Source organism: Podarcis raffonei, chromosome 4 (genome assembly GCF_027172205.1).
Source record: "Podarcis raffonei isolate rPodRaf1 chromosome 4, rPodRaf1.pri, whole genome shotgun sequence".
NCBI lineage: Eukaryota > Metazoa > Chordata > Lepidosauria > Squamata > Lacertidae > Podarcis > Podarcis raffonei.
The window spans coordinates 80621069-80648964 of record NC_070605.1 but is presented as its reverse complement, the minus strand read 5'-3'; the positions used below and the strand labels follow the sequence as shown (position 1 = coordinate 80648964).

Below are 27896 nucleotides of genomic sequence, written 5' to 3'. Positions count from 1 at the left end.
CATTATTAGACTAAGGTTTGAACTAAGTGTGACATGACATCATCTAAATAACTCAAAGCAGCCTGACAGTGCTGGAGTTTAAGCCAGAGATTGGGGTTATTTTTAACCCTTTCCCTTCCAACTGTTCTTCAGCTCAAAAGTGTCTCCCCAAAGCTATTTTTATACCTACAGCCAGGGTACAGGGAGGGAAGTGAGAAATAGGTGCAGGTGCATCACCCCCAAACTGTCATTCCTCAACTTAATCCCTTAAATTACTTTTGGTTTTCTGCTGGTTGTTTTGTTTTTGTTTTTTTGAATGGGTAAAAAAATTGAAGCTTCATATAGTTTGAGCCTCAGGAAATATCTGAATACTGGGGGGGGGTATATTTATGCTGCAATCCAATACCCTCTTACTTGGAAGTAAGTTCCAATGAACTCATTAAGGCTTTCATCTGAGAATATATATATATATATTCTGCGCCGACCAGCAAAACATAGGAGAAAGAAAGTGGACAGACTCCAGCTACTTGGAGATACCTGAATCAGCCATTTGTGTAGTAGGGTTTGGGTATGATTCTTTGTGTTCAGGTAACTAAGATTTCAGACAACTAGTGTTCCTATAGCAGAACCTGTGTGTACACAATTTTCCTGGGAATTGTTATCAGCTGGTATCAAGGTCAAAGCTGAAACATCCCAATCTGAGCTAAGCACTGTGACGCAAGAATATAAAGAACAAACAATGAAATGTACTTTTCTCACCCGTTATGTCCCCTTCCCGCCTTGACCTTGGCAGATTACGTGAAACAGTGGTTGAGAGCCCTTTTGAGGTAGAGTTCTGTAATGTAGGCTGGCCTGCGGTTAAAGTCCAGGCAAGTCGTGCCCCCAGCTGCTGCCGAAGGCAATCTCCCACGCCTGCACGTTGATAGGATTGTCTGCAGAAATAAAAGCTATAATGTAGCTATTGAGTTGTCTTACTTATAGCAAAACTACTTATATTTCTGCGAAATTTCAGCTCAAAAAAATAGGCAGATGCAGAAGGCATTATCATGGCCAGGTATCTTTGATAATGCATTTAGAAATTCACCATTTTGGAGTTCTTGACAGTTACATAGAAAAGGTACTTGTTGCATGCCTACTAATGTTGCAACAGAGTGCATAAAGCACCTCAGAAATTTCAACTACCCATTCAGAGCCAGATGACTTTGCTGTGATTCCAACTACGGCTAATGCAGCCCTGCAAAATTAAAAGAATCATTTGAAAATAATTCCTGATAAATATTTGCAGTGGGAAAATTGCTAATTTCTAAAACAATCATAAAAATAAAGGGTCTCTCACCTCAGCAGGGTGACTGTGATTGTTCTACAATTTTGAGACCAGCCAAAAAGTTGCTTCAGCTTAATGTTCTGGCACCTCTAATAGGTCAATGCAGATAGCAAAGCAATTGCTCTTATTTTATTTTAGTAACTCAGCCCTACTCATGGAAACAGGTGTTTCTTACCTTGAATTCTCATGGATAAGCATCATCATATTTGGGTTAGCACCTTATTTTGGGTACAGTCAGGGTCAAGTTGCTAAGATATACCATGGGAAAGGGCAAGCCAGCTTCCCAGATCAAGAGCAGCAAGATAAGCCCGCTAAGCTTATTAAAACTTATCCAACACCAAACATTTCTGAAACAAATTGTTCAGGAAAATATATTTCAGACCAGATAGGACATCCCTGAAAGTTGTTGATGTTGTTTTTGCACTCTTGGATCTCAAATTGAGCTGCAAGTTTCAGGAAAGTGGGACGACTGCCTCTGGTATTTCAAAAATATGGGAATTAAAAAGTAAGATAGATTTTCAGCTCTCCCAGTCATCATATATGGAACATACAAAAGCAATCGCCCCTCAGGATGACATCCTAGAATGTTGTTAATGAAAACAAAGATCTTGCAGACATAACCTCAGAGCTCTCTCTACAAGCACCTAAAATCTGTTATCACCCTATCCCAATATGGTGGTTTAGAAGTGAAAATGAGTAGAAAAGCCTCCCATAACTCCCATAAGAGAGGAAGGGCCAGATCTCAACACCCCTTTTGTCCTTATGGAAGGCTCATGGGCCCTTATTGGCTGACAGAACCTCTGGGAAACCAATAGGAAAAAAGCACTAGGATTAGTCACCCAGAAGCACTGGTTGAGAGTTAGCTCCCTTAGTGGCATAGGGCAGCTACAGGCTTCTTAGGAGTTCACATTAAAAATCAGTTCTTTTCCCTTATAAGGTCCCATGAAAGGAATTTGCAAGTGGCAATGTGCCTGCAGTGCCACTGTGAGGTATTGAGAAGGAAAAGCAAGCAAGAGCAACCACAATTCTTCCTGAATTCCCTGGAACTTAAAGGCAGGAGAAGAAAATGTTGGTGCCCCCCCTAAAAAAAAGCTGAACCATAAGCACAAACCACTAGTTTGGTGTACAAAGTTTGGAAGCCTCTTCCTTTGATATTCTAGTAGCTTGACCTCATAGCCAAGATGTAGTGCTATCCCCAATGTGATGACTACTTCCCCGTGGCACTTTGGGATAATGCCACGTTGCAAAAATTCTGTCTTGGTGCTGGAGCAAACGCAATTGTCATCCAATGATTTCAAGCAAAAGTTTTGCCTGAAATCCAGCTCTTTGGAGGAAAGGCACAATATACAAGCCATAAATAAACAAGTACCAGTAATTATGAACGCATCGCTTTTTAATACCCTCTCTCTCTTTTTCCTTTCCCTAGCTATACTTGCACTTGCCTTCATAAGAAGGTATCAGGGAGGGCGAGTTAGCAAGTATATCAAAAGGTGACTTATAAAGAACCATAACTTCCTTTCCCGCAACAAAGGCTGGATCTGGACACATCAAAGAAGTGTTTCAGTTTAAAGCGTTGTAAATCTAAACAGGGAAAACAGGTAGAGAAAAACGGGACTCCACGTCGCCATCTCGTGGCACACTGTTATATTACACAAACAACGCATATAAATCGCTTTTTCTTTACCAGTCTAGCAGAGTCCAAAGAATTACCAGTCTTCTTGAAATTCAGCTAAGAACTGTTTACTTTCTTCATATTCTAACCAAGTATTAAGGTTGGACTCCAGTTTTGCATAATCTTTGACTAACAGAAGACAGAGTGTCTCTGTGTTGTCTTGTAGACAACACTAGTGTGGTCCAGAGAGAGGGGGGATAGCTGCCTTTGATCAATAAGACTTTCAATACAGTCTTATGCGCATTTACTCAGAAGCAAGTCTTGCTAAGTTCAATGGGGCTTTCTCCCAGGTAAGTGCACTTACCCCTCAGATGATTTCCCCCCATAACTACTTTAAATCATTGTATGGTCTTAGGGAGGCTTCCTCAACCTCAGCCCTCCACATGTTTTGAGACTACAATTCCCATCATCCCTGACCACTGGTCCTACTAGCCAGGGATCATGGGAGTTGTAGGCCAAAAACATCTGGAGGGCCCAGTTTGAGGAAGCCTGGTCTTAGGTATATTAACTACAGCAGTTCCACCAACCCTGAAGGACAGTGACTGGAGAGGGTCTTTTAAGCAGTGGTGACCTATCTATGGAATCTTCTTCCCATATAGGTTTGCCTGGAAACTACTTGGATGTCTTTCAAAAAATAATTGTAACAGCTTTAATTCCCTCTGAAATGTTTTTATTGCTCTGCTGTTTCCGCTGTTTGTTCTAACTGCTGCTTTCTTTAATCTTTTTTTGGACTTGCCATTGATTTTGCTATTTTAGCATATGCCACCCTAAGAAACACTGAGATGCAGGATATAAAACAAGCTTAAATAAAAGTCAAATTGACCTATGGTACAAGGTTAAGACGACAGCTGCCATGCAGGCCAGTTTCGTTGAACAGCAAGCCTTCACTGTCACCTCTGCTATATACTGAAACAGGTCTCTCTGCACAGTTATCGGCAACATGAAAAATGTTCATTTACCCTGGAAGAAATGACTGCGGGGTTGGTGTTGGCCCATTCGGGGCATACATGCCAAGGCTGCTGATTCCACTACTCCCCATACTGGCAGAATTCTGGCCAGACTGAGCATTCCGGTCTTGGTAGTTCAAAGGCAGGCTCTGGGGCCGGGCATAGTAATACGGAGTTGAGTGGGCATCCCGTGGCAGTGCTTGAGCAAACAGTGAGGCAAAATTTGATACCTTGAAGGGAGGGAAAAAACAACCCAATGTTTTAAAATAAACCCATTGCCATTAGCTAAATGATTATAAACACATTATCCTTCTGAAACCTATTGCCTATGTATCTGTTTAAACATTAAAAATAAAATACAGAATACACTTTTCAGAATCAGCACCAATCTTTTCAAAGACGTTTCTAAACAGGCGCTAAGCGTTAGTAAGGCTAACCTCTAACATTTCAACTTTACGTTTGTCTCAGTTTTTTACATTGTGAGTTGTAATAATACCGTACTTCAAGGGGTGCTGCTCTTTCCTTCCATATCAACTTGCCTGCATGCCGAGATCTTGTGCCATTGGCCTTCATCTAAATCCCACCTCCATTAGAGGTGAGGTTTGTTCAGATAGACATGCCTGGCACCAACTCTACTATCTTTTATGCGCCAGGCAAAAACTTCTTTATTTAATGTTTTTCTTTTTTATCTTTTTGTATTTTTTATGTGCTAAATGTGAAAATCAATTAAAAAATTTGATTTAAAAAAAAAACTTCTTTATTTATCCGGGCACGTTAAAACATTGTTACAATCTTTAGTTATGTTTTGCTTTTATAATTTCACTTCTATTGGCTTTTATTTTTGTTTTCCAGCTTTAATTCTTTTAAATCAACTTTAAAACACTGATAAAAAAGGTGGTGTATGTGTGTGAATGCTCCATAAATTCCCTCCCATCCCTTGAGCGGTTCCCAAGTACCAACTTCCACTAAAGGAAGCCTAAGAAGGAAACATTTCTCATGCTTCCCAGAGCCACAGAACAGGGTGGTGGTGGAGGAGGAGGAGGAGGAGCAGGGGTAGACAAAGGAGAGAAAGAAGCTTATTTCTCTGCTTTGCGTCTGCCTGCCTCCTCACTGCCCCTTGCCGGAAACGAGAGAAGATTTCAAAATGCAGACTTATTTTCTGTTGCTTTCTGTAGCAGTGGCAGCAACCTCAGGCATCAGAGGTTGAAAGGATCAGCAGAGGGCAGCTTTGATGTTCTCTTTTCCACCGTATGCAGCCTACGACTGGCCAGCCATTACTTCTGATGCCTTCTTCATCCCTGCATTGCTCTTGCTGCTGCTCTTTATGTTACCTGGCAGTAGCAGATTGATTCTAAGGCCAATTGCAGAGGAGGAAGGAGGACAGTAGCAGTGGCAGCTGGCCTAGGGACCTGAATCCGAGGGGCAGAGGATCCAGAATGGGCAGGAGGAAGAGCCAGCAGAGCTGGGGGCCTGCTTCAGCCTCTTCTGGCTGTCCAGATCACCTGAGCTGCTCATCCACCAACTCTTGCCATGCTGTAGTGCATAATGTCGCTTGTCTGTGGCTTAGCAAACTGCAGCTTAATGATACTTTTACATGTTCATTATATGTAAGATAGATAGACACCCACACCCACAAAAATAGCTACCTTGTTTGGCTGCTTGCGTGGATCTTCACTGAGGCTCAGCAAGAGGTAGAGGATTGACCATCTGTTCTTCAAAACTCCCTGCCACAAGAGGTAACTATTAGAAATGGTAACGTGGTTTCAAAATTAGTTCTAGTTTTACTAGCCCGTGAGCAAGTATTACCATGATTTAATAGTGGTATGGATGGGAGACGCAAGGTTAGATTAATGGAAACCAAGCTTTGTTGACTGATTGTAGCGCATGCCTGGTCTTCAGGCTTCGTGATTACAGTGCTGCAAAAAAACACCCACCGCCAATTTTTCATTCAGCTGCATCGGTCAAATCAATTAAAGATTTACAGGTCTACTTTTATTCAAAATGGAAAGTGGTGCATGTATACACCCATCACAGCTACTTTTAAGAAAGTCCTGTTGAATTCTATGTGGGTTGGGACTGCAGCCGATGTAGCAGAAGGTTATCTGCCACTTACCTCTGCCTGGATAAGTTCTTTTTTAATAATAATAATAATAATAATAATAATAATAATAATACCAGACCCACCTCTTAAGAGACTTAAATGCCTGCTGATTTTCTATTTGTCCCTGATCTGATGATAGTACTCAACCAGGGTGGATGGATTATCTTCACAGTGCTATTTCAGCCATAACCATATGATAAAAGTACTGATATAAAGTATTCGGAAGTGCTTAATGGCTATTCTCAACAGTTCAGGACACTGTTCTAGGTTCTTTAAGCATGGTTTGTTCAAATTTTCTAATTCATCTATTTACCTTTGCAATATAAGCGGAAAAACATGAGCTGTGGCTTAAACAAATGACTGATAGATCTCCCACCAACAGCTGGGCTTCATGCTAATTCATGCCCTGCTGTTTTTAGGCAGCTACTATACTGCTCTCACAAGTCTGGAAATTATTGAACTAGTCTCTCTATAGCAGAGGGAAGTCAACTCATTAATGCCAGGGAATAACGGATTTGCTTGCAGTATACAAAAGTTTGTGAACTTCGCTGAACTTCACTGTCAAAACTGACTCATAAATTCTCAAGTACAAAAGAAAGAAAACCAAGATCACTTAAGAGGCCGACAGAAAACCTGATCAATAAATCAATACACATTATCTTAAAAATAGATTGTGGTGAGATAAGTTTAACATAAAAAGCAAAACACATTTTATGCTGATGTATGTCCTTCCCATAAGAAGTCATATAGTCAACAAAAACCACGTGATGATTATTTTTTACTTTCCTCAAAAACAGGCTTTTGATATTTTACAGGACAGGAGATCAGAAGAAACTCAAACACAACTCATTTCATTGATGTATCAAAACCACATTAGTGGTATTCTTCACTCAACAATTAGCAGCTAGTCTCCATATTGGATATTGGGTTGTTCAGAACATATTCCTGTACCTGTGAGTGGAGTTTTCTGTAGAGTTCTGAAAATACAGCAGCATTCTCTTCCCTTCCTTGCCGCACAACTTTAAAAGAGAAAAGGCAAGTTAAGAACACTACAAGCCTGCCATGTGCAACATTAGTATTTAAACTAAACAGAAATTCAATCAACACAGATACCTAATTCACTGAGCTACCAGCTGCTTTGTTACAATGTAGATGACTATTCATTCTGGCCAGAAGGATGGTGTCATATTTAAGACTAGGCCTGTGATCCTAGTCAAAGGCTGCTTAAGAGACCTTAAGAAACAACATTAAGTGCTGTTCCATCAGGAGAAAGGGATATGTGTGGGTAATTTGTAAAAAGATCCATGAGCACAGATGTTCTGTGGTCCATATCCCGCAGGCAGAGGGGGTAAAAAAAGCGGATTTCCAGCAGTCATGGATCGGCAAGATTCAAAATCCCCTGACACACCCACAAACTGGCCCAAGACTATGCCAGGCCTGGGATTGGAGTATAGTAAGCCCACAACTTATGTTACGGGGATCATGCATAAAGCCAAAATTGCATATCATCAAAGCACACTGGATCAATGGTGGATGTGACTGCCAAAGTTCCCCGCCCCACTGGACGTCCGCTCTTTTACTTATTTTTTTGCCAAGCATGTAAAGTTGAATGTGTGCAAGTTAAATGTGCATAAGTCTACTGTATTTATTTCTCTCTCATTAGATTCAATGGAAGGGAAAGTGAAAAAATCTGCTTCCTCCACCTACCACCCTAGCTTATTTAGCAGCAAGGCAACAAAAATGGTGATCGCTCTGCCACAGGGTCTCCCCCAAAGGACAGAAATGCTCATTTCATCCAATGAAATGACCCTATGTGAATATGTTTCTATGTAGAATATTCAAGTCTACACTATAATAATAGATAAATGCACACACCTCCTTCCATATTTTCCTTACAACCACATATGAAGGATAGAAATTTGTTCAGACAAAAGAATAAATACATCTACTCTATATTACACTATCTTCTCGCTTCTTCCCTGCTAGCATCTGCTGACACAGTGATCTATTACTACAATTCATATTACTCTCTCTCCTATATGAGAGAATTAAAAAAGAATTAAAACCACCAGTTTCAATTGGTTTTTAACAGATGTGTCTTTTGGACATGCTGATGGGTGTTGTTGTTTTTCAAATAGCTTTGAAAATAGTTTTGTACTGGTTTATATGCTAATGTTTTGTTTGTTCATAAAAAGTAGTTTTATAAGCTTTTATAGGGGATTGTGTGAGAAAACCTTTTCACAATTTTATTATTTACAGGTAGGTACCTGTGTTGGTCTGCGGTAGTCAAAACAAAATAAATAATTTTATTATGGCGCTGCATTTTATTATTGTATTTTATGGTTGTATTGCTGTTCACTAAGCTTGGGTAGACATAGCCTAGAATAGCAGCTTAAATAAATGAATATAAAAGCACATATATGCATGGTGAAAAACAAGGTAATAGTTTATACTGATGAACAGCAAAGTGAACCTGCTCTATCATAAGAGACAAAACCCACACAGCATTGAACACCTTATAAAACTTGCTCTGAACACTGTTAAAAATAATAAATAAGCTTACGTTCTTTTTTAATTTTTTCTGCTACAAGAAATTCATCTCTTTCAACTGTAGGTGCAAAGTTGCTTCCAATGACTCGCACTGCATATTGAAACTGCTGGGCTACATCGGCTGAAATAAAATCACAATTAGTCAACTGTTAATAATAAGAGACTGTGAAAATGCATTAAATTTTATGAGTGGCACTGTGGTCTAAACCACTGAGCCTAGGGCTTGCCGATCAGAAGGTTGGCGGTTCAAATCCTTGCGACGGAGTGATCTCCCATTCCTCTGTCCCAACCTACCAGTTCGAAAGCCAACCTACCAGTTTGAAAGCACGTCAAAGTGCAAGTAGATAAATAGGTACTGCTCCAGCGGGAAGGTAAACGGCATTTCCGTGCACTGCTCTGGTTTTGCCAGAAGCGGCTTAGTCATACTGGCCACATGACCCAGAAAAACTGTCTGTGGACAATCGTCAGCTCCCTTGGCCAGTAAAGTGAGATGAGCGCCGCAACCCCAGAGTCGTTTACGACTGACTTAACTGTCAGGGGTCCTTTACCTTTACCTTTAATAATAAGAGACTGTGAAAATGCATTTAATTTTATGAGTTGCGTACCTACATAAACACACACACACATGCACATACCCGATACTAATCTGCCATGTGTAATACAGAATCATGAATGTAAAGGTGTCTTCCTGCGCAAACAGGATTTTTGGTGTTTGCTCAAAAGCAGTCAGCAGAAGTAAGAAACATAGTTTGGATTACTTCGGAAGCTCATTACAGGGTTGTAGAAGCTTCATGTCCATTTATAGGCACCTCCATTAAACACAGGTCATAAAAATCATAGAATTGTAGAGCTCGAAGGGATCCCAAGGGTCACCTAGTCTAACCCCCTACAATATAGGAATCTGAACACATGGTCCCCCATTCAATTTGAAATCATTCCAGACCCTGCTTAGCTTTCCAAATGCACTAGCAATTTTATTGCTGAACTACTAGGAGGGGCTTTCAATGACAAAGAATGATAAGTAAATATTCCCTGGCATACTCATAATGTCCAGAGGATTATACATTCTGTGATATTCCAGGAAGGGATACATGAGAACACCCAGCTATTTCCTCCTAGAAATCTGCCCATGAATCCCACTCTATCATTTGCACATTGCTCTACCCCTAAACATTGTATTTATCCTCACACCATTCCAAAGACTTTTCAGCTGTTTGGCTTTTGTTCTCAATTTGAACATGACTTTAAATCTCAGTATTTGCAAGCATTTCTGCCTTTAACAGTTCGGGGGAATAAACAAAGCATTAGAAATACTCAGTTTTCAGTTTCACTTGCAGTTTGTAAGTTTATTGTTCTAGCCAAAGGCCATGACAAACTCATAGCAATAGTATTAATAAAATAATATAGAACATACATCCATAATATAAGCAGACATCCATGACGTGAGAGGAGATACCAGAGACATCAACAAGCTTAGATTTAGCCTGATTTCAGATTAAACCTCTGTATCACCAAAACAATTTATAGCAATTTTATCTAAATCCCTTTTCCTCTTTCTTTTTTGCAGCCAATGCATAAACACTCTCTGTGTTACAATGCTATTACTGTAACTCACAACAAACAAACAAACAAACAAACCCCTGAACCATTTTCGCTGGGGTATACATGCTTCTGCAACCAAAGGTTTCACAAAGTGAACTCTTGGGACCCTATATAAAGAGGCAAGCTAACAGATAATGAGTGATGTCTTCCACCTGAGGCTGACCACAAATACAAAGTGTGTCTGTGCACGGGACCTTGTTGTAACAGCCATCTAAGACTACATTGGGTATCACTTGGAAACACAGCTCCATAAGCATACATTTCTTACGGAAACTGGTGAGATAACTAGCTCTAAAGTGCTCTGTTCTTGCGAGTGGATACCAAGGGAAATTTTTTTTGGCCTTTCTAATTACCGTATTTTTCGCTCTATAACACGCACGCGACCATAACACGCACATAGTTTTTAGAGGAGGAAAAAAAGAAAAAAAAATATTCTAAACGAAACAGTGGATGTATGATTTTTGTGGTTCATGCTGTGGCCACAGACATGTGATCTGACGGTGAGTTTGGGGTAGCCCAATGCAAAAATCCTGAGGATCCATGTGGATCCATGCTTTGTAACCACGTTTTTGCACCACTGCGGTCCCAGGCAACAGTGGGTGTGTGATTTTTTTGGTGCAAGCTGTAGCCATGGACATGCTATGTGATCTGATGGTGAATTTGGGGTGACCCAGTGCAAAAATCCTGAGGATCCATGTGGATCTGTACTTTGTAACCAGGCTCTCTGTCCCTCTCTTCTCCCCACTCAGTGGCTCTTCTCCCGCTTTGCTGTTTCAAAGCGATCCACGGAGGAGGGAAGGAAGGGGAACCATGGAGCCTCTGCTCACGACTGCAGCAGATCCCCCCCGCCATCCATAGGCATTTGCTCCATAACACGCACAGACATTTCCCCTTACTTTCTAGGAGGAAAAAAGTGAGTGTTATGGAGCAAAAAATACGGTAGTTGCAGATCCCTTCTGAATTCTATCCAGAAAAGCCAATCCCTTAGCTGACACTTATTTAAGGTCAGTGTAGTGTTCAGTTCTGGATAGGAAGAGTAGTCTAAAACATCTTGACAAGCTGCTTTCCAGAGTTGGTTTTCACTCAATTCCATATAGCACAGCACAGGAATATAACATATGTATAACAATTATTTTAATATACCTTAACTGAGCACAGTCCACTCAGTCTTAAATTGCTGGCCACCCAAATTCTGTATGAAGAAGAGCTGCAGATATTCCTAATGACAAAGTACAGCTTCTGAAAAAAATATTCCACAGTTTCTAAAACCTTAATGGAGTTCAAATCAGAACCCTAGATTCATTAGAAATATGTAATAATTTCAAATAAAAATGTGCTGAATTCCCAATATAAATGTAGCAACCATATCAGGTCCAGGGTCCCACATGCGCCCTTTCAATTGGATGAACCTTGCACAGAATCAAGGCAGCACCATCTCAGTGCATGAAATTGCTAGGCCATAAAATTGACCATACAGCTTAGCAAAAGGAAGAAGTAAATATTATTTTAACCTAAGCAATATTTGAGATGAAAAGGCACTCTTTCCTCAAACTGCTTTTTAAAAGTCTCTGCCCCTGCCAGAGACTTCATTCCACATTTGGCTGAACTGGGTCAGCAAAACAGAAAACTGCTGGGCAGCCTCAATTCCAAAAGGCAAATACCTTTGCCAAGTATAACGCAAAGGGGCTCTACAAATATAAAGAAACAGACTTCTATCCTGCAGTTCCTAATGAGCTGTATATAGAGTGCATGCAAAGGAAGCCTCTTATCTGTCATGGATGCTTTAGTTGAGATTCCTGCATTCCAAGGGGTTGGATTAGACGACCCTCTACAATTCTATGATTCCATTATTCATGTTAACAAAAGGCTAAACAGAGAACTTAGCAAATTAGCATCCATCACTCTCTCTCACTCTCATATAATATGGTGTACGCCCCCTAGAAAAGTTGACCTTCAAAACATTATATTTTCTACCGTGAAAGTCTAGTTAAATTGAATGAGACCTTCACCTCTTAAATGTGAAAACAATGCAAGTGGGATATAAATTAAGTGTGATATTGATAAAGATGTGAAATGGAACATAGCCATAGACCTGCCTTTCAAAGCTCATGTGAATGCTAGCAATTTCACAATTGTGCCCTTATTTGAGTACTCTGACAGGATCTCTTAATGAACAGATTTGTGGAATATTCTCCAAAGAATTCAGAACACCAGTAAATAGCATTCTGATTCTCAAAGTGCTGAACGCAAAGAACAAAAGTATCAATAATTTTAAGGAGGCACGTTTTTATTGAGCATGCTTTTATGTAGCTGCTATGAAGTCAGGTTTCAATAATGCTTAGTGGGAATTTTCTTTTATCATCCATTTTTCACAACCTTCTCACCATCTCCACTAATGTATCAGAGGTATTTCTACTCGGAACTGCAGTGTTCGGCATACATATTTCAAAGCCTAGAAAGAACTCTGAACAAATTCCCTGTGAAAATGTAGACAAACTATTAGAGGCAAGAGGAAATTAAAGTCAAAATGATCCAAGAAAAAAAGGAACTGTCACGGCTAGCGCTTTTTAGAAATTTCCCGAAAAGGGAGAGTACAAAATTAAATATGTATGGTTAAATTATGTGGTTTAGTGATTTCCTTCCCACACTTACAAAACCACTGAAAATAGCTAAACAAGGTTTGCACTTAAGACCTCAAGTACCATTTGCTGAAAAGACATAAGGAAAGTAAAAAACAACAACAGGTCTTTGGAGTCATGAAATCCAATTTCCTGTAGCCTCAAGCATAAATGCCACCATCTTGGCAAAGGATACGGGAGGAGGAAAGTTTAACCTTTCATCAACGGGTGGGGTCAAACACCCCCAAACAGCACCCGACAAAATCCATAAAACTTTTGTCTCAATAGCCTTTATTGAAACAAAGGTAGTTCTCATCCAATACAGAGCATAAATTATCGTATTTTTCCGTGTATAAGACTAGGTTTTTTCCTAAAAAATAATGTCAAAAATTAAGGGGGGTCTTATACACAGATACATCTCCCCCCCCCATTTTCCTAAATCTGAGTCCTCTAAAATACGGGGCATCTTATACATGGGGGCATCTTATAGACGGAAAAATACGGTACCATGTGGTGTTTGGGCGGGATGCAGAGGGGGTGTAATTTAGTGGGGGAAATGTTCTTTCACTTATGGTTTTTATGGTCAACTTTACTGCCTTGGAATGTCCAAGAAAACCCAAACAACATGCACATAGGGTGCTAGGGCTCAAAGTAGCCACACAAAATGCCCTTTAAGGTTATTCACTAATTGCCATTATCCGCAGGTGCTTAGCCCAGAGCCTGTTGTGTCCATTTCATGTGAGAAAATAATACAGACGATGAAGAAACAGAATTCTGCCCATTTTCATAACAGACGAATCACTCATTTCCCCTTAACATCACCAAAAAATGTGTAGGTGGGGTCAATAGCACCCCACAGGTTTACAAAACCATTTTACAAACCTAAAATTTAAAAACATTTTGCCCCAATTAGACCCTTCCTTGTGACCTAACAAAACTATTTTCATCATAGCTATTATATTGTGCGAAGCTTATTGATGACCCCAATTCCATCTGCAAATGTTTGCAATCAACCTGGTCCCTCACTTCATCAGTTAGCAACTCTCAGTCAAGAACCTTTAGAGGACCACATTTCTCTGTTCACAGAAAGATGTTTACAGTATGTGATTAGAGTTGCCCTCGATGCTTCCAGGACACAGCATCGCTGGCCTCCTTCTAAAGAATCAATAAAGACCTCAGATTTGATTACTAGTGTGAGCACCAAAATACCGATGTGAAAGAAAACATTGCCCCCGTGCACAACCAGTAGGAGGTTTACCAGGAATCTCTCACAATGTTAAAACTGAGGAAGAATTACTTGCATTTAAAGGAAGATGTCCAAGATGTCCACATTTCCCAATATGACAAAAGATGTTTCCATAAATGAAGCAATGTACAAATCTGAGTTGAAATCTTATGGACACATTCCTGGGGAAAGTTCCCACTGAAATGTACGGGACGGCACTGTAGAAGACTCAGCTCATACAACATCAATGCTAACTGCTAAAAGTCCCAAACAAATACATGAAGGTAGCCTTTTTTTTGTAAATAAGAGTAATTAAAATTAACATAATATTATCCAACATTGCCAAGTTTGCCCACCATGCTTACCATATCATAATCATTATTCTTAGTTTAATTACTCTCAAAAGAAATTACATTTTAAAATAAAAAGCACAAAATGCTATGTTTTATAGGCCAAGTAAAGTCCTACAGTGTGCAATACTTAAGCCAAATAAAAGAGTTTATAAATAAGGGAAACCATTTTGGTATTTCGAAGGAGCAAAATGATACAAGTTTTATAAACATAAACATCAGACAAATTATTCATTCTAAAAGCTCACTATTTGTAAAGATATTTGAACTGCATGAGGATACGCAATTTTCAATCTATCACCTGGGTAACTGCTACTTTTTATACCACAAAGCTATTTTGATTTTAGCAGGTCTCAAGTCTTGGCTCAACTCAGCTCTCTGAAGCTTTAGAATTTGATTTTTTTTGAAAAATCAAATACACCTTTCTACTTATGATAAAACATTCAAGGGAATGAATAAATTTGGTATTGCTCCAGTTTTGTCTTCTGCCACCCTTCCCCTTGTGGCAGATTATGATTTTTAGACAAGAAGACCTTTCTCCCCCAATCTGAAGTCTTTAGACAAATCAGGCTGCAAGTAACAAGTTATCTTTAAGAAAAGCCTAATTTTATCCCCCAGCTTATAGAACACCATGTTCTTCAGGGCCTATTTCCCAAAGTGAGCTAAAAGAACAAAACCTACATGCAATCTAAACATTTCCATATTTACTGTACTTAGGAATAAGTCACAGTTAATTCAATGCGTCTTACTCCCAAGGATCTGAGCAAATAATTGTAGCATTATACTACAATCCTATGCATCTTTAAGTTAGTCTCACTTAACACAATGAGTAATACTTATGAGTAAATATGCATGGAATTGTGCTGTCAGGATTTCATTTCTGTGCTAGATGCACAGATTTTCCCCCAGAGGCAAACAACCTACTTCTTGCAAATTCCACAAGTTAGTTCTCCCCAACTTTTAAGATTTGTATTTTCATACCCATCTATCTACTCAGCAATTACCAACTACATCTACCTTCATTAAAACAATTCTATAAACAATTATTTGGTGAAATCCACACAAGTTTAACACACTGTCTCTTCTCTTGAAACTTCAGTCTCATAAAATGGGCAGGTGAATTATCCTGTCCAATACTACAATCAAATGGGATGTATGTGGTGTTAGGGGATGGGAGGGGTACATGTTGTGCTCCATCTGAAGTAGTTTGCCCACCTTTGGTCCCCACCCTGAATTTAGTTTTCACCTGCGGCTCCCAGAAGCTAATAGCAGCCACATCCCAGGAATGGCTTTGACTGGCCGGCTAAACCAGGTGAGGATAGCCGATAGGTCTTAAGCTCTCTGAGAGTTAGGGACTTCCTCTGCATGCAAAGACAGGCTCTGACAAATTGAGCGCACAGGAACAATAGTGGGTCCAACAGTCAAGAAGGTGGTTTCTGCACATACAGAAGTCAGAGGCAGATGGGGCTCGTCAACCTGGGAAGCTAGCCCATCTAGGAGAAGGAAAACTGATCCTAAACCTCTGCTGCCTTTCAGGCAGTGTTGGAAACTGAGATATGAAAACGAGAAGCTAAATGGCACCTTAAAGCTAGGTTACGGGCGCAACAACGGAATGTCTAGGCACACTTTTTTATAACAGGAATACAAGGCTGAAAAGGACTGAACTGCAGCTAAAATATTATGTTCATTTTTCACATGGTCTAGTCCTTCTCCTGCCCACCCCCCTAACATTCTTAAGAGGGTCTCTTCTCCAGTCTTCAGAGAGTAGCTGGAAGTGGGGAGGCAGAAAAGGGTCCTCCTTTCCTTCCACACTGCAGTTTTAATCTGAAATCTTAGGCACAGTACTGCACCCCAAACTTAGAAACTGCTCACACTAATGAAATACCCTGCAAAATACGCCGAGAACAATGGGAGTTTCAAACACTGCTTCCAGGATACTGTCAGGAGAAGAAAAGGCTAGGCAATAAACCCTACACAAATCCAGAGTGGAGTCCCTAAGGTGGTCAGGTGGCACCTCATTTGCCTCTTTCCAGCAACTCCTGCAGCCAAGCTGGTACCAAATGCAGTGCTCTGCTTTCCAGGCCCTTCGTACATAGTGCCCAGGCCTGCTCCCAGGGGATATCACTTCAGTGCTGCTAACACAGTGATTTAACTTCATCACTGGAGGCACACACCATTGTCTCTCAAGACAGATACCAACCAACTACAATCAAGTAAGTTCTTTACTACTGAATCGTATTTGATATTTGCACCAGCTTGCACACACCAAAAGAAACCCCAAACTTTTAAAGCACAATAAAGTATGCATCCAAGTCATCTTAACTAATTTTCAAAGAACAAGCAAATATTCATTATGCCATATTTGAGACAATGACCATGACTTAGCACAAATCAGCAAATGAGTGGGTTCCCAGAGAGAAGATCATGGCAATTTTGCTCCTCCTCTGGTCCTGCTGCTGCAAAATGCTGTAAGCCTAAGTCATAACTTGTGGTTTATCTCCCACAACCCACAACCAGTAATCCATAGACTTGGTTACAGCTTGTGGTTTGTCTGGAAATAAACCATGAGCTCAAATATAACACAATGCTAAGACAAACCATGGCTTAGCTCACAGCAGGGCAGGGCAGCCATACAGACAAACTGCTCCAGTATCAGAAAAATAATATAACATGATTTGGATGGGGTTACACAACACAGGTTCATAGTCTGGGCATGCTTCTGGCTGTGGCCTTGATATTGACACTCAGGTAAAAGCCATGGTCAGATGTATATTGCCCAGTTTAGTCTGGTCCTGCCAGACAGCAGACCTAACCACAATGACACATCCAGATCATTCAAAGTCACTTAACATGGTTGCTTTGAAAAGTGTCCAGAAACTTCAATCAGTTCAGAAATCATCAATCAGGTTGTTAATTAGAGTTGGATTACTGGACTCAATTCAAAATGCCAGTGATAACTTTCAGCCTTTCACAAATTGAGACCAAGATAACTAAAGGACCATCTCCTCTTGTATTTTGCCAGGTCATATAAAGCCCACAGTGGAGGCCCTATATGGGTTCTAATAACCCCTGGAACCAGAAATAGGGCTTAATCAAGGCTTTGGAATTTCATCCCAAGAGGTTTGCCTTGCCTCATTTTTGGTAGCTTAAGTAGATCATAAGATAAGTTAACCTTCATTGTAGGGTGTGTTTTTTAAAATTCTGCCATGTGGTCTTTAATTATGCTACTTTACCTATTACTTCTTATGAAGTTTACTGTTTTTTCTATTTATCCCCCGCTTTAGTTTCCTTTTTAGCTGTGTTTATTTTATTTTTAATTGGTGTTTTCAGACTTTTAGCCATCTTGAAGTCTGCAGAAAACATACCGCAGTTCCATTTTTGCTTTTATAATCTTTGATCCAATACAATTGCTATATCTTTCAACTGTCCCGTTCATAGGTAACTATTTTCTCACTGCAAACAGATTAACAGGATGTATTATGTAATTCAGTACTACTTTATTTCCTACCAAATAAGAAAATTTAACCTACACATACAAAAATGCATGTTATACCCGGGAAGCGGATTTTATGTCAGAAGTAACTAACAAATTTAATTATGAAAATATCAGTATCTGGAGAAATACCATAATCATGTATACTTAATCTCTCACAATGATCTATAGGAAGTTGTGCATTCAGTAGCCATTGTTCTTTCAAAGTATTTGAACAGTAGCCTACAAATGGGGATGACTTTTAGCTTTAGAAACAAGAATGCATTTCAAACTTTTCCTGAGATTTTCTCATCTGTGTGCTTACTTATGGGATGTTAATCACAACATACCTGCTGTACCTCTTTTTCAATTGCTCAAAAAAAAGACTCAACACAGCTTTTTTTAGCAACATCTCATCAGTTGGGAGTTAGCTCTGAAGTTAATCAAGCCTTTTAAGGTTTGGAAAAGAACTCAAATGTTCAATGATGCAGAAATCAACTTCTACAGAACCCCAACAGGTGACTATCTCTCCTCTGCGTAAATACTTCTTAACAAAGGAGAGTCCACCACCTTCTGAAGCAGTCTGCCTCACTGTCCAACAGCTTCTACTTCCATAAAGTTCTTCCTAATGTTCTAAGTTTTTTCTTCATATTTGGATCCAATGGTTCTGGTCTTAACTTCTAGAGCATGGATAGGCAACATGGTTTCTCCAGTTGGCCACACTAGCTGGGACTGCCAGTAGTTGCAGTCCTGCAATATCTGGAGAGTACCACATTGGCTACTCCTTACCTAGAGCAAGAGAAAACAAGTATGTTCTGTCTATGTGACAACCTTTCAGATACTTAAGGTGGTCATTACACTGGAACGTAATAATTTCATTTCAAGGCTAAGTGTACCTGATTTCAATCTTTCCTCACAGGACTTCGTCTCTAGGCTCCTCTGTATCTGTCGTCATCCTTTGGAGATGTTCTAATTTGTCTATATCCTTCTTAAACCACAATCTCCAGACCCGGAGTCATGACCAATGCAGAACCGTGGTACCAATTACTTCTCATGATCTGGACACTATGCATCTGCTGATGCAGTCAAAAATTGTTTTAGCCTTTGTAGCTGTTAACAGTGCACTGCAGTCTCATATTCAGCTTACGCCTACTAAAATGGCTTTAAAAGAAGATTAGACAGGTTTGTGGATGATAACTCTGTCAATGGCTACTAACCCTGATGGCTGTATGTTCTACCACCACTGTCAGAGGCAGTGTGCTTCTGAATACCAGATGCTGGGACCCATACCAGGAGAGTGCTGTTGCACTCAGATAGTGATTGAGGGCTTCCCACAGGCATCTGGTTGGCCACTGTGAGAAGAGAATGCTGGCCTAGATGGTTTACTGGCCTGACCCAGCAGGTTAAAAACAGAAGATGAGCCAGTGAATCAGGCCAGTGGTCACCTGGTCCAGCATACCATGGCTAACTAGGTTCATAGAATCACAGCATTGTAGAGTTGAAAGGGATCCCGAGGGTCATCCAGTCCAACCCCTGCAACAGGGTCCCGAAACCATACAGGGGGGCCCTGCTAGCAGTTGTTGGGGTTTTTTTAACGCACCAATTCATTTCACACCTCCTGGTGTCAAGTTGAGTGTCATCCTATACTGTACATGTGGATCTGATTTCTCCCCTGCCCAAAAAACACACTAAATGCAGAATATTACATTTGTGTATAGCTATTCCACACAATGCTGACCACATGACCCAGAAGCTGTACGCCGGCTCCCTCGGCCAATAAAGCGAGATGAGCGCCGCAACCCCAGAGTCGGTCATGACTGGACCTAATGGTCGGGGTCCCTTTACCTTTACCTATTCCACACAATATTCAGTGAGCCAGCATCCAGCCTATTCCTCTCAGAGGTCCTACTTAGCTTTTCCACCCCCCTCGCCTTATTTATATGCACAAAGAAGCTCCGATGCCCAGGTGGCTGGGCCAAATCTCAGACAAGTCCACCCAGTGGAGCTGAGGGAAGAAACCTGGAGCCCCTACTTCTAGAACCGACCAGCCACTCTTACAGCAGGACGTCTCTCTGTCTCTCTCTCTGATGCGCATTAATTACTGTTTCAGGCACCTCTTTCAGCGGGAGGAGGCAAGGCGGTGGCTGGGGAGGGTGTTTTGCAGCCAAGTTATTCCAGGGGGCACGAAGCTGTCCGTCTGCTCAACTCAGCCACCCACGGAAAGCAGCAGCAGCAGCCTCTTTCGCCTGCCTGCACGTTATTATGTGGGGAGGCAAAAGAGCCTCCTTCGCTCCACCTGCACGGCTCCCACAGCTGCTCCGCTGACAGAAGGGCAGGAGGAGCCGCTACGCAACACAACACACACACACAAGCCAACACAAACACACGGAGAAGCGACCCGAGCAAGCTCACGACAAGCGGGAAAGGGCTTCTATAGTCTTCGGGGGAGGCAGTTACCTTCGCCCTTGCCCAGGATGCGGCAGCACAGGTTCTGCAGCAGGACGTTGGGCGACTTCTGATCCGGGCTCGCCATCCTCTCGCATCGGAGGCAGGAGGGTGGGGAGGAGGACGCGCCCCTCGCCCGCCCTTACCCTCCTCCGAGGGCCGCTTCTCCTCGAGCCTCCCAACTCGGGTGGCTTCCCTGGACCGCGGCTTAGGGCGCCATTTTAATAAAAACCCGCCGGAGGGAGATGAGAAGAGGTGGTGGCGGGGGGGGGGAGAGAGAAAGGGGGGAATAAAAATTGAGAGAGGAGAAGGAGAAGAAGAAGCGAGCAACGGTTTTCAAACGCGGGCCCCCACAATGCCCCTCGCAGCCCGGACGGTGCAACGCCGAACACCTTCCCTCGCGCCGCCGCTAAGCCGCGGCGAGGAGGTTCCGCGTTGCAAACGGGCCCCTACCAACAGCGATAAGAGGCCCTGCCCGCAGCCCGGGGCTTAGTTTTTAATATGGGAGGAGTGTTTGTGCCTCTTTTCTATCTATGTATCCCCCGGCATTTTGCAGCCACGCTTTTATTCATGCTCAAGTCAAGACGCCAAGGAAACATGGGAGGCGTCCCTCCACCCGTAGCTGTTGGTGCGGCCGCCCTCCCGGCACGTCACTGGCCGCACCGTGGCGTCATCGCTTTTGAAATGATCAGAGCGGGGCACGTAAGAAGAAGAAAAAGGCGCGAGTCTGCTTCGACCGCCTCCTCTATGGAGGCTGTGCCCTGCTCTCATTGTACATAATGGAAAACAAAATCTCTTGGATTGTTATAAAAGATGCAGGATGAAATGATTAACAGTAGGACCATGATCACTGCAGATGGTGACAGCAGTCATGAAATTAAAAGACGCCTGCTTCTTGGGAGAAAAGAGATGGCAAACCTAGACAGCATCTTAAAAAGCAGAGACATCACCTTGCCGACAAACGTCCGTATAGTTAAAGCTATGGTTTTCCCAGTAGTGATGTATGGAAGTGAGAGCTGGACCATAAAGAAGGCTGATCGCCAAAGAATGGATGCTTTTGAATTATGGTGCTGGAGGAGACTCTTGAGAGTCCCATGGTCTGCAAGAAGATCAAACCTCTCCATTCTTAAGGAAATCAGCCCTGAGTGCTCATTGGAAGGACAGATCCTGAAGCTGAGGCTCCAATACTTTGGCCACTTCATGAGAAGAGAATACTCCCTGGAAAAGACCCTGATGTTGGGAAAGATTGGGGGCACAAGGAGAAGGGGACGACAGAGGAAGAGATGGTTGGACAGTGTTCTCGAAGCTACCAGCATGAGTTTGACCAAACTGTGGGAGGCAGTGGAAGACAGGAGTGCCTGGTGTGCTCTGGTCCATGGGGTCACGAAGAGTCAGACACGACTAAACAACTAAACAACAACAAGGACCCACAAAGGGGCAGAGGGAAGTCCAAGAGATTCCTTGGAATCTTGTTTTTATGTTGTATGTTGGACATGCGTCTGTAACATTTTAAACTGAAAAACCAAATAAATAATTTATTTTTTTTAAGGGAAAACAAAATCTCAAAACTTATAAACTCCTCCTTGCTGCTTCTAGACTGCCACTGTCTTTGGAATGGCTTCAATCACATCCGTTTCAGATGACCTGTTACTTGAGCATCCGCTCAGATTTGATCTTGGGGAGGTTAGATGGTGCTACTCACTGCTAGCAGTAGCACACACATACACACACACCACTTCCCATACCGCAGGTTTGATGCACAAGACTTCCCAATCAGTTATAGTTGCACAACCTGGATTTGCCTGTATGAGATTGAATCCCACCCGAAAATAATGACAGTGCAGAAGTGCCTATGGAGCTCTGGCGGGGAAACACTTTCCCAAAAGACTGGGCTTTTTGCAATCAGGAAAGTGATAAGGACACGCACTGGGAAGTGGAATAAGAATTGCTTGCTCCAACTTTGTTGAATTTCTCCTTAAAAACAAATCAGGATGAATGATCATTAAACACGTTGTCTGATCTGGAAGATACCTTAATCTGCAAATTAAGCCAATATCTGATGCTCCTCCAGACCCTGTTCTGCCTTCTACCTAACATTTTTGTCTGGTCCTTAAACTGCCGGATTTCTTTGTTTGTTTCAAATATCATTTATTTATGGTCCCCTGATCGCAAGGTACCCAAGAACCATTTCTCTGGGCAATTAACAATAACAATAAAAACACCAGAATACTTGCAATTCCTTTATTTTGCTTTTGTGAATTGTTATTTGCAATTTCTGTAAGTATATAAGATGGTCTTATTAAAAATAATTGAAACCATTTTTAAATACAGATATAAACCATAACAAGAATATGAAACACAGCATTTAAAAATCTACCAGCAAATAATAAAAAATCTTGAATTCTTTAAAAACAACTAGTTGGAGTCTTAACCATCCCAGCCTGTCATTTTGTTTTGCTTTTAAGGTGCTTATTCTGCTTTGCCACCTGCTTTGTTGTATTTACTTACACTTGCTATTCTCACTTCCTACTTCATTCTAACCCTCCTTTATACCTTCTAAGTTGTACAGACTTCAACCTGAGCCCTGATAACTCCTTAAAATTAAAGATAATCCAATAGATGCTTAGGCCTCCATCTCCCTGGCCAAGTGCCCAGAGATGCTTGTGATTTCCAGCTTATTGAGGTGAAGTGTTTTTGAGACACTATTGCAACACACTAATTTATGTGCAGGGGTGGGGCAGAAAGAGAATGAATGCCCAGAGTGGCAGGCGCTTAGCATTCCTATAGACTGGAGACATGAAAGTGCACTCCTCCAGCCTTGCAGCTAACCACCAAACTCCATCCTTCCAAAAAGAAGAAGCACTTGCCAAGTAACTGGGCTGACTTCCAAGAGCTAGTAAGGGTTTGCTTTAATGCATCACTAGGAAATAGAAGAACTACTTTGCTGCCTCCATTGCGTCCTCAAAGAACCATTCAGCAGAGTTGTTTCAGGCAATCCAGAGGCTGGGCAGACCAGAAGTGGTGGGCAGGCTTCTGGAGTACATTGCGTGAGTAGTTTGCAAAGCAATTTGAGGATAAAGTTACTTAGCTCCATAGTGTCCTGTATGCCAAAGTTGTAGCAATTCCTGTTGAGATGTCCAATACAGCACCTTCCCGTACTTTATGGGGTGAGTTTCAGTTTATGTGGATGGGGAACCTTGCAGTGATGCAACCAGCTTCTTGTTCTCTTGATCCCTGTCCATTCTGGCTTCTGAAAACTAGTCCAGGGATGGAGGGAAGGGATTGAGTGAGTCCATTGTGGGGGTGAGCACATGTCTACATCGTTGTTTCTGCTGTCCTTAAACAGGCGGTAGTGCATCCATGTTTGAAGAAGCCAATTATCACAACTACCACCCGGTTGTGAATACCCCCTTCTTGGGAAAGGTGGTAGAGAGTTTCGGCTAAGCAGCTGCAGAAGTTCCTGGAGGATGTGGACTATCTGTATCCACCCTGACCTGTATCAATAATGAGACAGAGGGAGAATGAGATGGGGCTTCTGCGGCTCCTGATTGGCTGTAGGAGCTTCCTGCAGCCAATCAGAAGCTGTGCTTTGGTTTCCATGTAATCCTCATAGAACTCTAACCCAATGGATTCCATTAATTTGATTCTGAATTGATTTTAGAATGCATTTTAATTAATTGACTGTGTGATTTTATGTACACTGTGCTATTTTTACTTGTTGTTAGCCACTGTGAGCCCGGCTTTGGCCAGGGAGGGCGGGATACAAATAAATTATTATTATTATTATTATTATTATTATTATTATTATTATTATTATTTATTATGCCACTTCCTGTGCATATCTTGAATGCTCGTAAACAGGGAGTTGCCTGTGGTGCAAGCTCGCATGGACTGCAGTTCACTTCATTTGATTCAAGTCCTAAACAAATGTATGTGGAAGTCTGTTTTGTTTATTTCAAATAAGCACACTTGCAGTCAAATGTGCTCATTGTAGAGCAGCCTTGGTTTTAGCTTCTCAACAGCTCAACAAATGCCATACTGAAGTGAATAAAAAACCCAAAACAATGTTTCAGGGGCTCTCCTCAAAGGGAGGGAGAATCTTTCACTACTTCCAAGAGGAGCCCTGACTGAGCTGCATTCTTCTCCATTTTACCTGTCTGGACCTTGAACGTAAGTAGCCATCAGGACAGACTGCTGCCACGTGGGAACAAACCCTTCTCTTTGTACTGTAGCACCAAAAACACCCTTCTATGCAGCCTGTAATTATAACTCTTCAATTTACAATTTTCTTCTTTCTACCTTTCCACTGTTTTATGAAGGTTGTAATTATTATTTGGCCAGCTTATAATTAAAGATGAGTATATTTTCAGCAATTTTCTAAAAGGCATGTTACATGCGAGGGGGGAAGGTGACTATATGAAGAACAAATGTGACTCTTTTTCAACCATAAATTGCTACTATTAGCAAGCACTACAAAGAGGTGCTAGAATTGTTTATGGTAGGGCTCTCTGAATATGCATAGATGCCACACTAAGCAAAGCACATTTTTGCCCTCAAAAGAATTCTGGGGACTATGGTTTGTTAAGTATCGCTGAGAATCGTAACTCTGTGAAGGGGTGAGCTGCAGTGCTCAGAATTATTTGATGGAGAGAAATGTGCCTCGAAAATGCTTTAAAGGTATCGTGTGTAATTTACTATACAGTTAACACCAGGTGGCAGCACAGAAGTTGTGAAAAACAGCTTTTTAATTTTTTGTTTTTTTGTTTTCACTGTATCACAAAGTGTTGGGAACTCTGCTTATGGTCTTAAGAGCACTGGCTATGATCAGAGAGAACTAATCCTAGAGCTGGGATGGGGAACCTGTGGCCCTTCAGATGTTGCTGGACTCTAGTTTCTGTCAGCCCCAGCCAGAATAGCCAATAGTCCAGTATACCTGAAGGAGCGTCTCCACCTCCATCATTCTACCCAGACACTGAGGTCCAGCATTGAGGGCCTTCTGGTGGTTCCCTCGCTGCGAGAAGCCAAGTTACAGGGAACCAGGCAGAGGGCCTTCTCGGTAGTGGCGTCCGCCCTGTGGAACACCCTTCCACCAGATGTCAAAGAGCAAAATAACTACCAAACTTTTAGAAGACATCTAAAGGCAGCCCTGTTTAGGGAAGCTTTTAATGTTTAATAGGTTATTATATTTTAGTGTTTTGTTGGAAGCCGCCCAGAGTGGCTGGGGGGACCCAGCCAGATGGGCGGGGTATAAATAATAAATTATTATTATTATTATTATTATATTATGATACTAGGGGGGAACAGAAAATGCTCTAGGCAGGGTCGGCCCATCCATGAGGCAAGATGAGGCGACAGCCTCGGGCGGCAAGATACACAGGGGCAGTGGATCTGGCCTCCAAGCATAGGTGCCAACTGCATGGGGCCCTGGGTGCCTGAGCATTTCAGTGCCAGGGCCATGCATGCTGCATAGCACCCACGGTTGTGGGGCCAAGTTGGCACTCCAAGGAACACACCACAAGTAGATCTTTATTCCTCCCTTGCTCTTGATGCGGGTCTTTACTTCAGCCCTTGTTCCTGGTGTAGAGCTTCACTCCTCCATCTTTTCTAGCAGGGTGGGGCACCATTTTGTGGTTTGCCTCAGGCTTGGTCTTGGTCCGACACTAGGGTATCAATTGCTGTAACTTAACTAACCCCATATTATCCCATGATGCAAGAGTAATATGCTCAGCGGACAATATTTGCTGAAAATGAGAGGAGGCATACATGTTATAACTGTGGATAGACGGTTACAGCAAGAGTGATGGATCCCTTTTTTAGCACTTGTGGGAGTTCTGCTACCACCCCATATTCTAATCCAGATCAGCTGGACCAAAACCAAATGAGGAAATCTCAGTTTTCTCAGCTTCTGATCTAGAAGCTATAGGCTTGCAAGGTACAGCATTCTTACTTGGCAACAAACACTGCTGAAATAATGGGGTGTACAATTAAACATATCAAGGACTGGACTGATAGTCTTACTGCCTGCTTGATTAACTTTAAGCATGACTGTATCGCATTACACAATGTACAGCTGCATCATGCAAGCGATAATGGGGCCATTGCAGTAAAATGACTTGGCCCAACAGAGACCCCTGTGCACATAATAAGCCGATTATCTGAATATTTTATAATGTCACCCATTTAAATTTAATGCTCAGTGATCTTAGCCTAGTGATCAGTCAACAGGAGGTAGAAACGCATTTACCAGAGGGCTTTAGTTCTTTCTTTCCAATGATAATGTTCAAATAAAACAACACTTATAGATATTTTTTAAGCACCAGCGCCTTTCTATGGAAGTGCCTCCATTGTTTCTTTAATTCTTGAAATGGGGAGGCAGGGGAAATCACAGCTGAAGCTATGCATTTTTTTTATTTTTTATTGCAATTGATTGGGATCTGGCACTGCCAAGGCACTAAAACATGGATTCGCGGCTCAGATTATGCATCCTTATATTTTTTTACAAAGGATCATCTGGAAACCACCATCAAATCATGTCCCACCTGAGTCTATAGATTTGTTGCTGCTTTCATTGGCATCCTATATAAAATAAAATTAAAAAATAATTACGATCCTTGAGGATCCGTGCATTTGTAGTGCTGGCAAGAACTGGATCTACGATTCTTACAGTCTACCAATGTAAGTTTTAATTGGGTGGTGGGCTTTTAGGGAGATGCTGTGTAAAATAAAGCAAATGCAAGAGGCTCTGTTTTAATTCTACTGTATCTAACTTTTACAGGACCCTATGGGAAAAAAACAACATATGTGTATGCCTTTTCTCTTTCTGTCTGTTGGGAAGGCAAGCAAAGAAAACCGATGGGGGGTTGTGTGTGTGCCCGTGGCACACTCTCAAAATTCCAAATGTGCCCACAGGCCCAAAAAAGTTTGCCAACCTTTGTCTTTGTTTTAAAGGCATGAGGACCTGGTGTTGAAATAAAGAAACTCTTCAATGGGTACACACAAAGTAGGTGTGCCTAAGTGCCTCTTTAGATCCTAGCATAGTACCGCTTTCTAAGTAAATAAATGTCATTCCTCAGGCTCAATAATACCTTTCTTTTAGCCTGAGGCATGCAATAAGGATGAGGTCAGGACTCAAATGGATTGTGTTCTCCTGATACAGGAGATTGGGTTGCTTTCCACAGGATTGCTTCTTCTGTTGCAAAGTGTACTGTACTACTTCAGTCTGTTCCCCTACACTGGATCTTTGTGTTAGAATTCAAAAAGTCAGACACACACACTCTCTCTCTCTCTCTCTCTCACACACACACACACAGAGAAAGACTCCTCAGTAAAAGTGACATTTCTAATGTGATCCAAGTTAGAAAAAAAAAGTATTTGGCAATATTCTAGCAGTGCAATCTTTTGCATGTTTACTCAAAAATCAATGCTGCTCTTCTCAATGCAGCCTATGTAATGGTGTATACTGTACTTAGGATTGTCTCTTTGATAAACAATTACATGTTGCTTAACACTTGATTGGCAAGATGCATATGAAAATAATTCCTGATGCAGTTGGTATATAAATAGCTAAGTGGTAAAGGAAGAGATGGCAAGAAGAAAAGAGCTGATTGTTAA

The 27896-nt window shown here is 41.6% G+C and overlaps 1 protein-coding gene across 2 annotated transcripts in view; it reads right to left on the bottom strand.

Annotated features, from left to right (window-relative positions):
- Positions 1–20745, bottom strand: part of TUBGCP3 (tubulin gamma complex associated protein 3) — a 55169-nt gene extending 34424 nt beyond the window's left edge. Inside the window, exons 1-6 of one of the 2 annotated variants that reach the window (XM_053384405.1) lie at positions 20298–20745; positions 8587–8694; positions 6975–7042; positions 5569–5646; positions 3935–4152; positions 739–911 (exon numbers count right to left, since the gene is read on the bottom strand). In XM_053384405.1, the coding sequence (XP_053240380.1) occupies positions 739–911; positions 3935–4152; positions 5569–5646; positions 6975–7042; positions 8587–8694; positions 20298–20373 (721 nt within the window). In that variant the 5' untranslated portion in view covers positions 20374–20745. Of the gene's footprint in view, positions 1–738; positions 912–3934; positions 4153–5568; positions 5663–6974; positions 7043–8586; positions 8695–20297 lie in introns of those variants that run through there. The other variant, XM_053384406.1, reaches the window with a different exon arrangement.
- Between the last annotated feature and the right edge of the window lie 7151 nt (positions 20746–27896).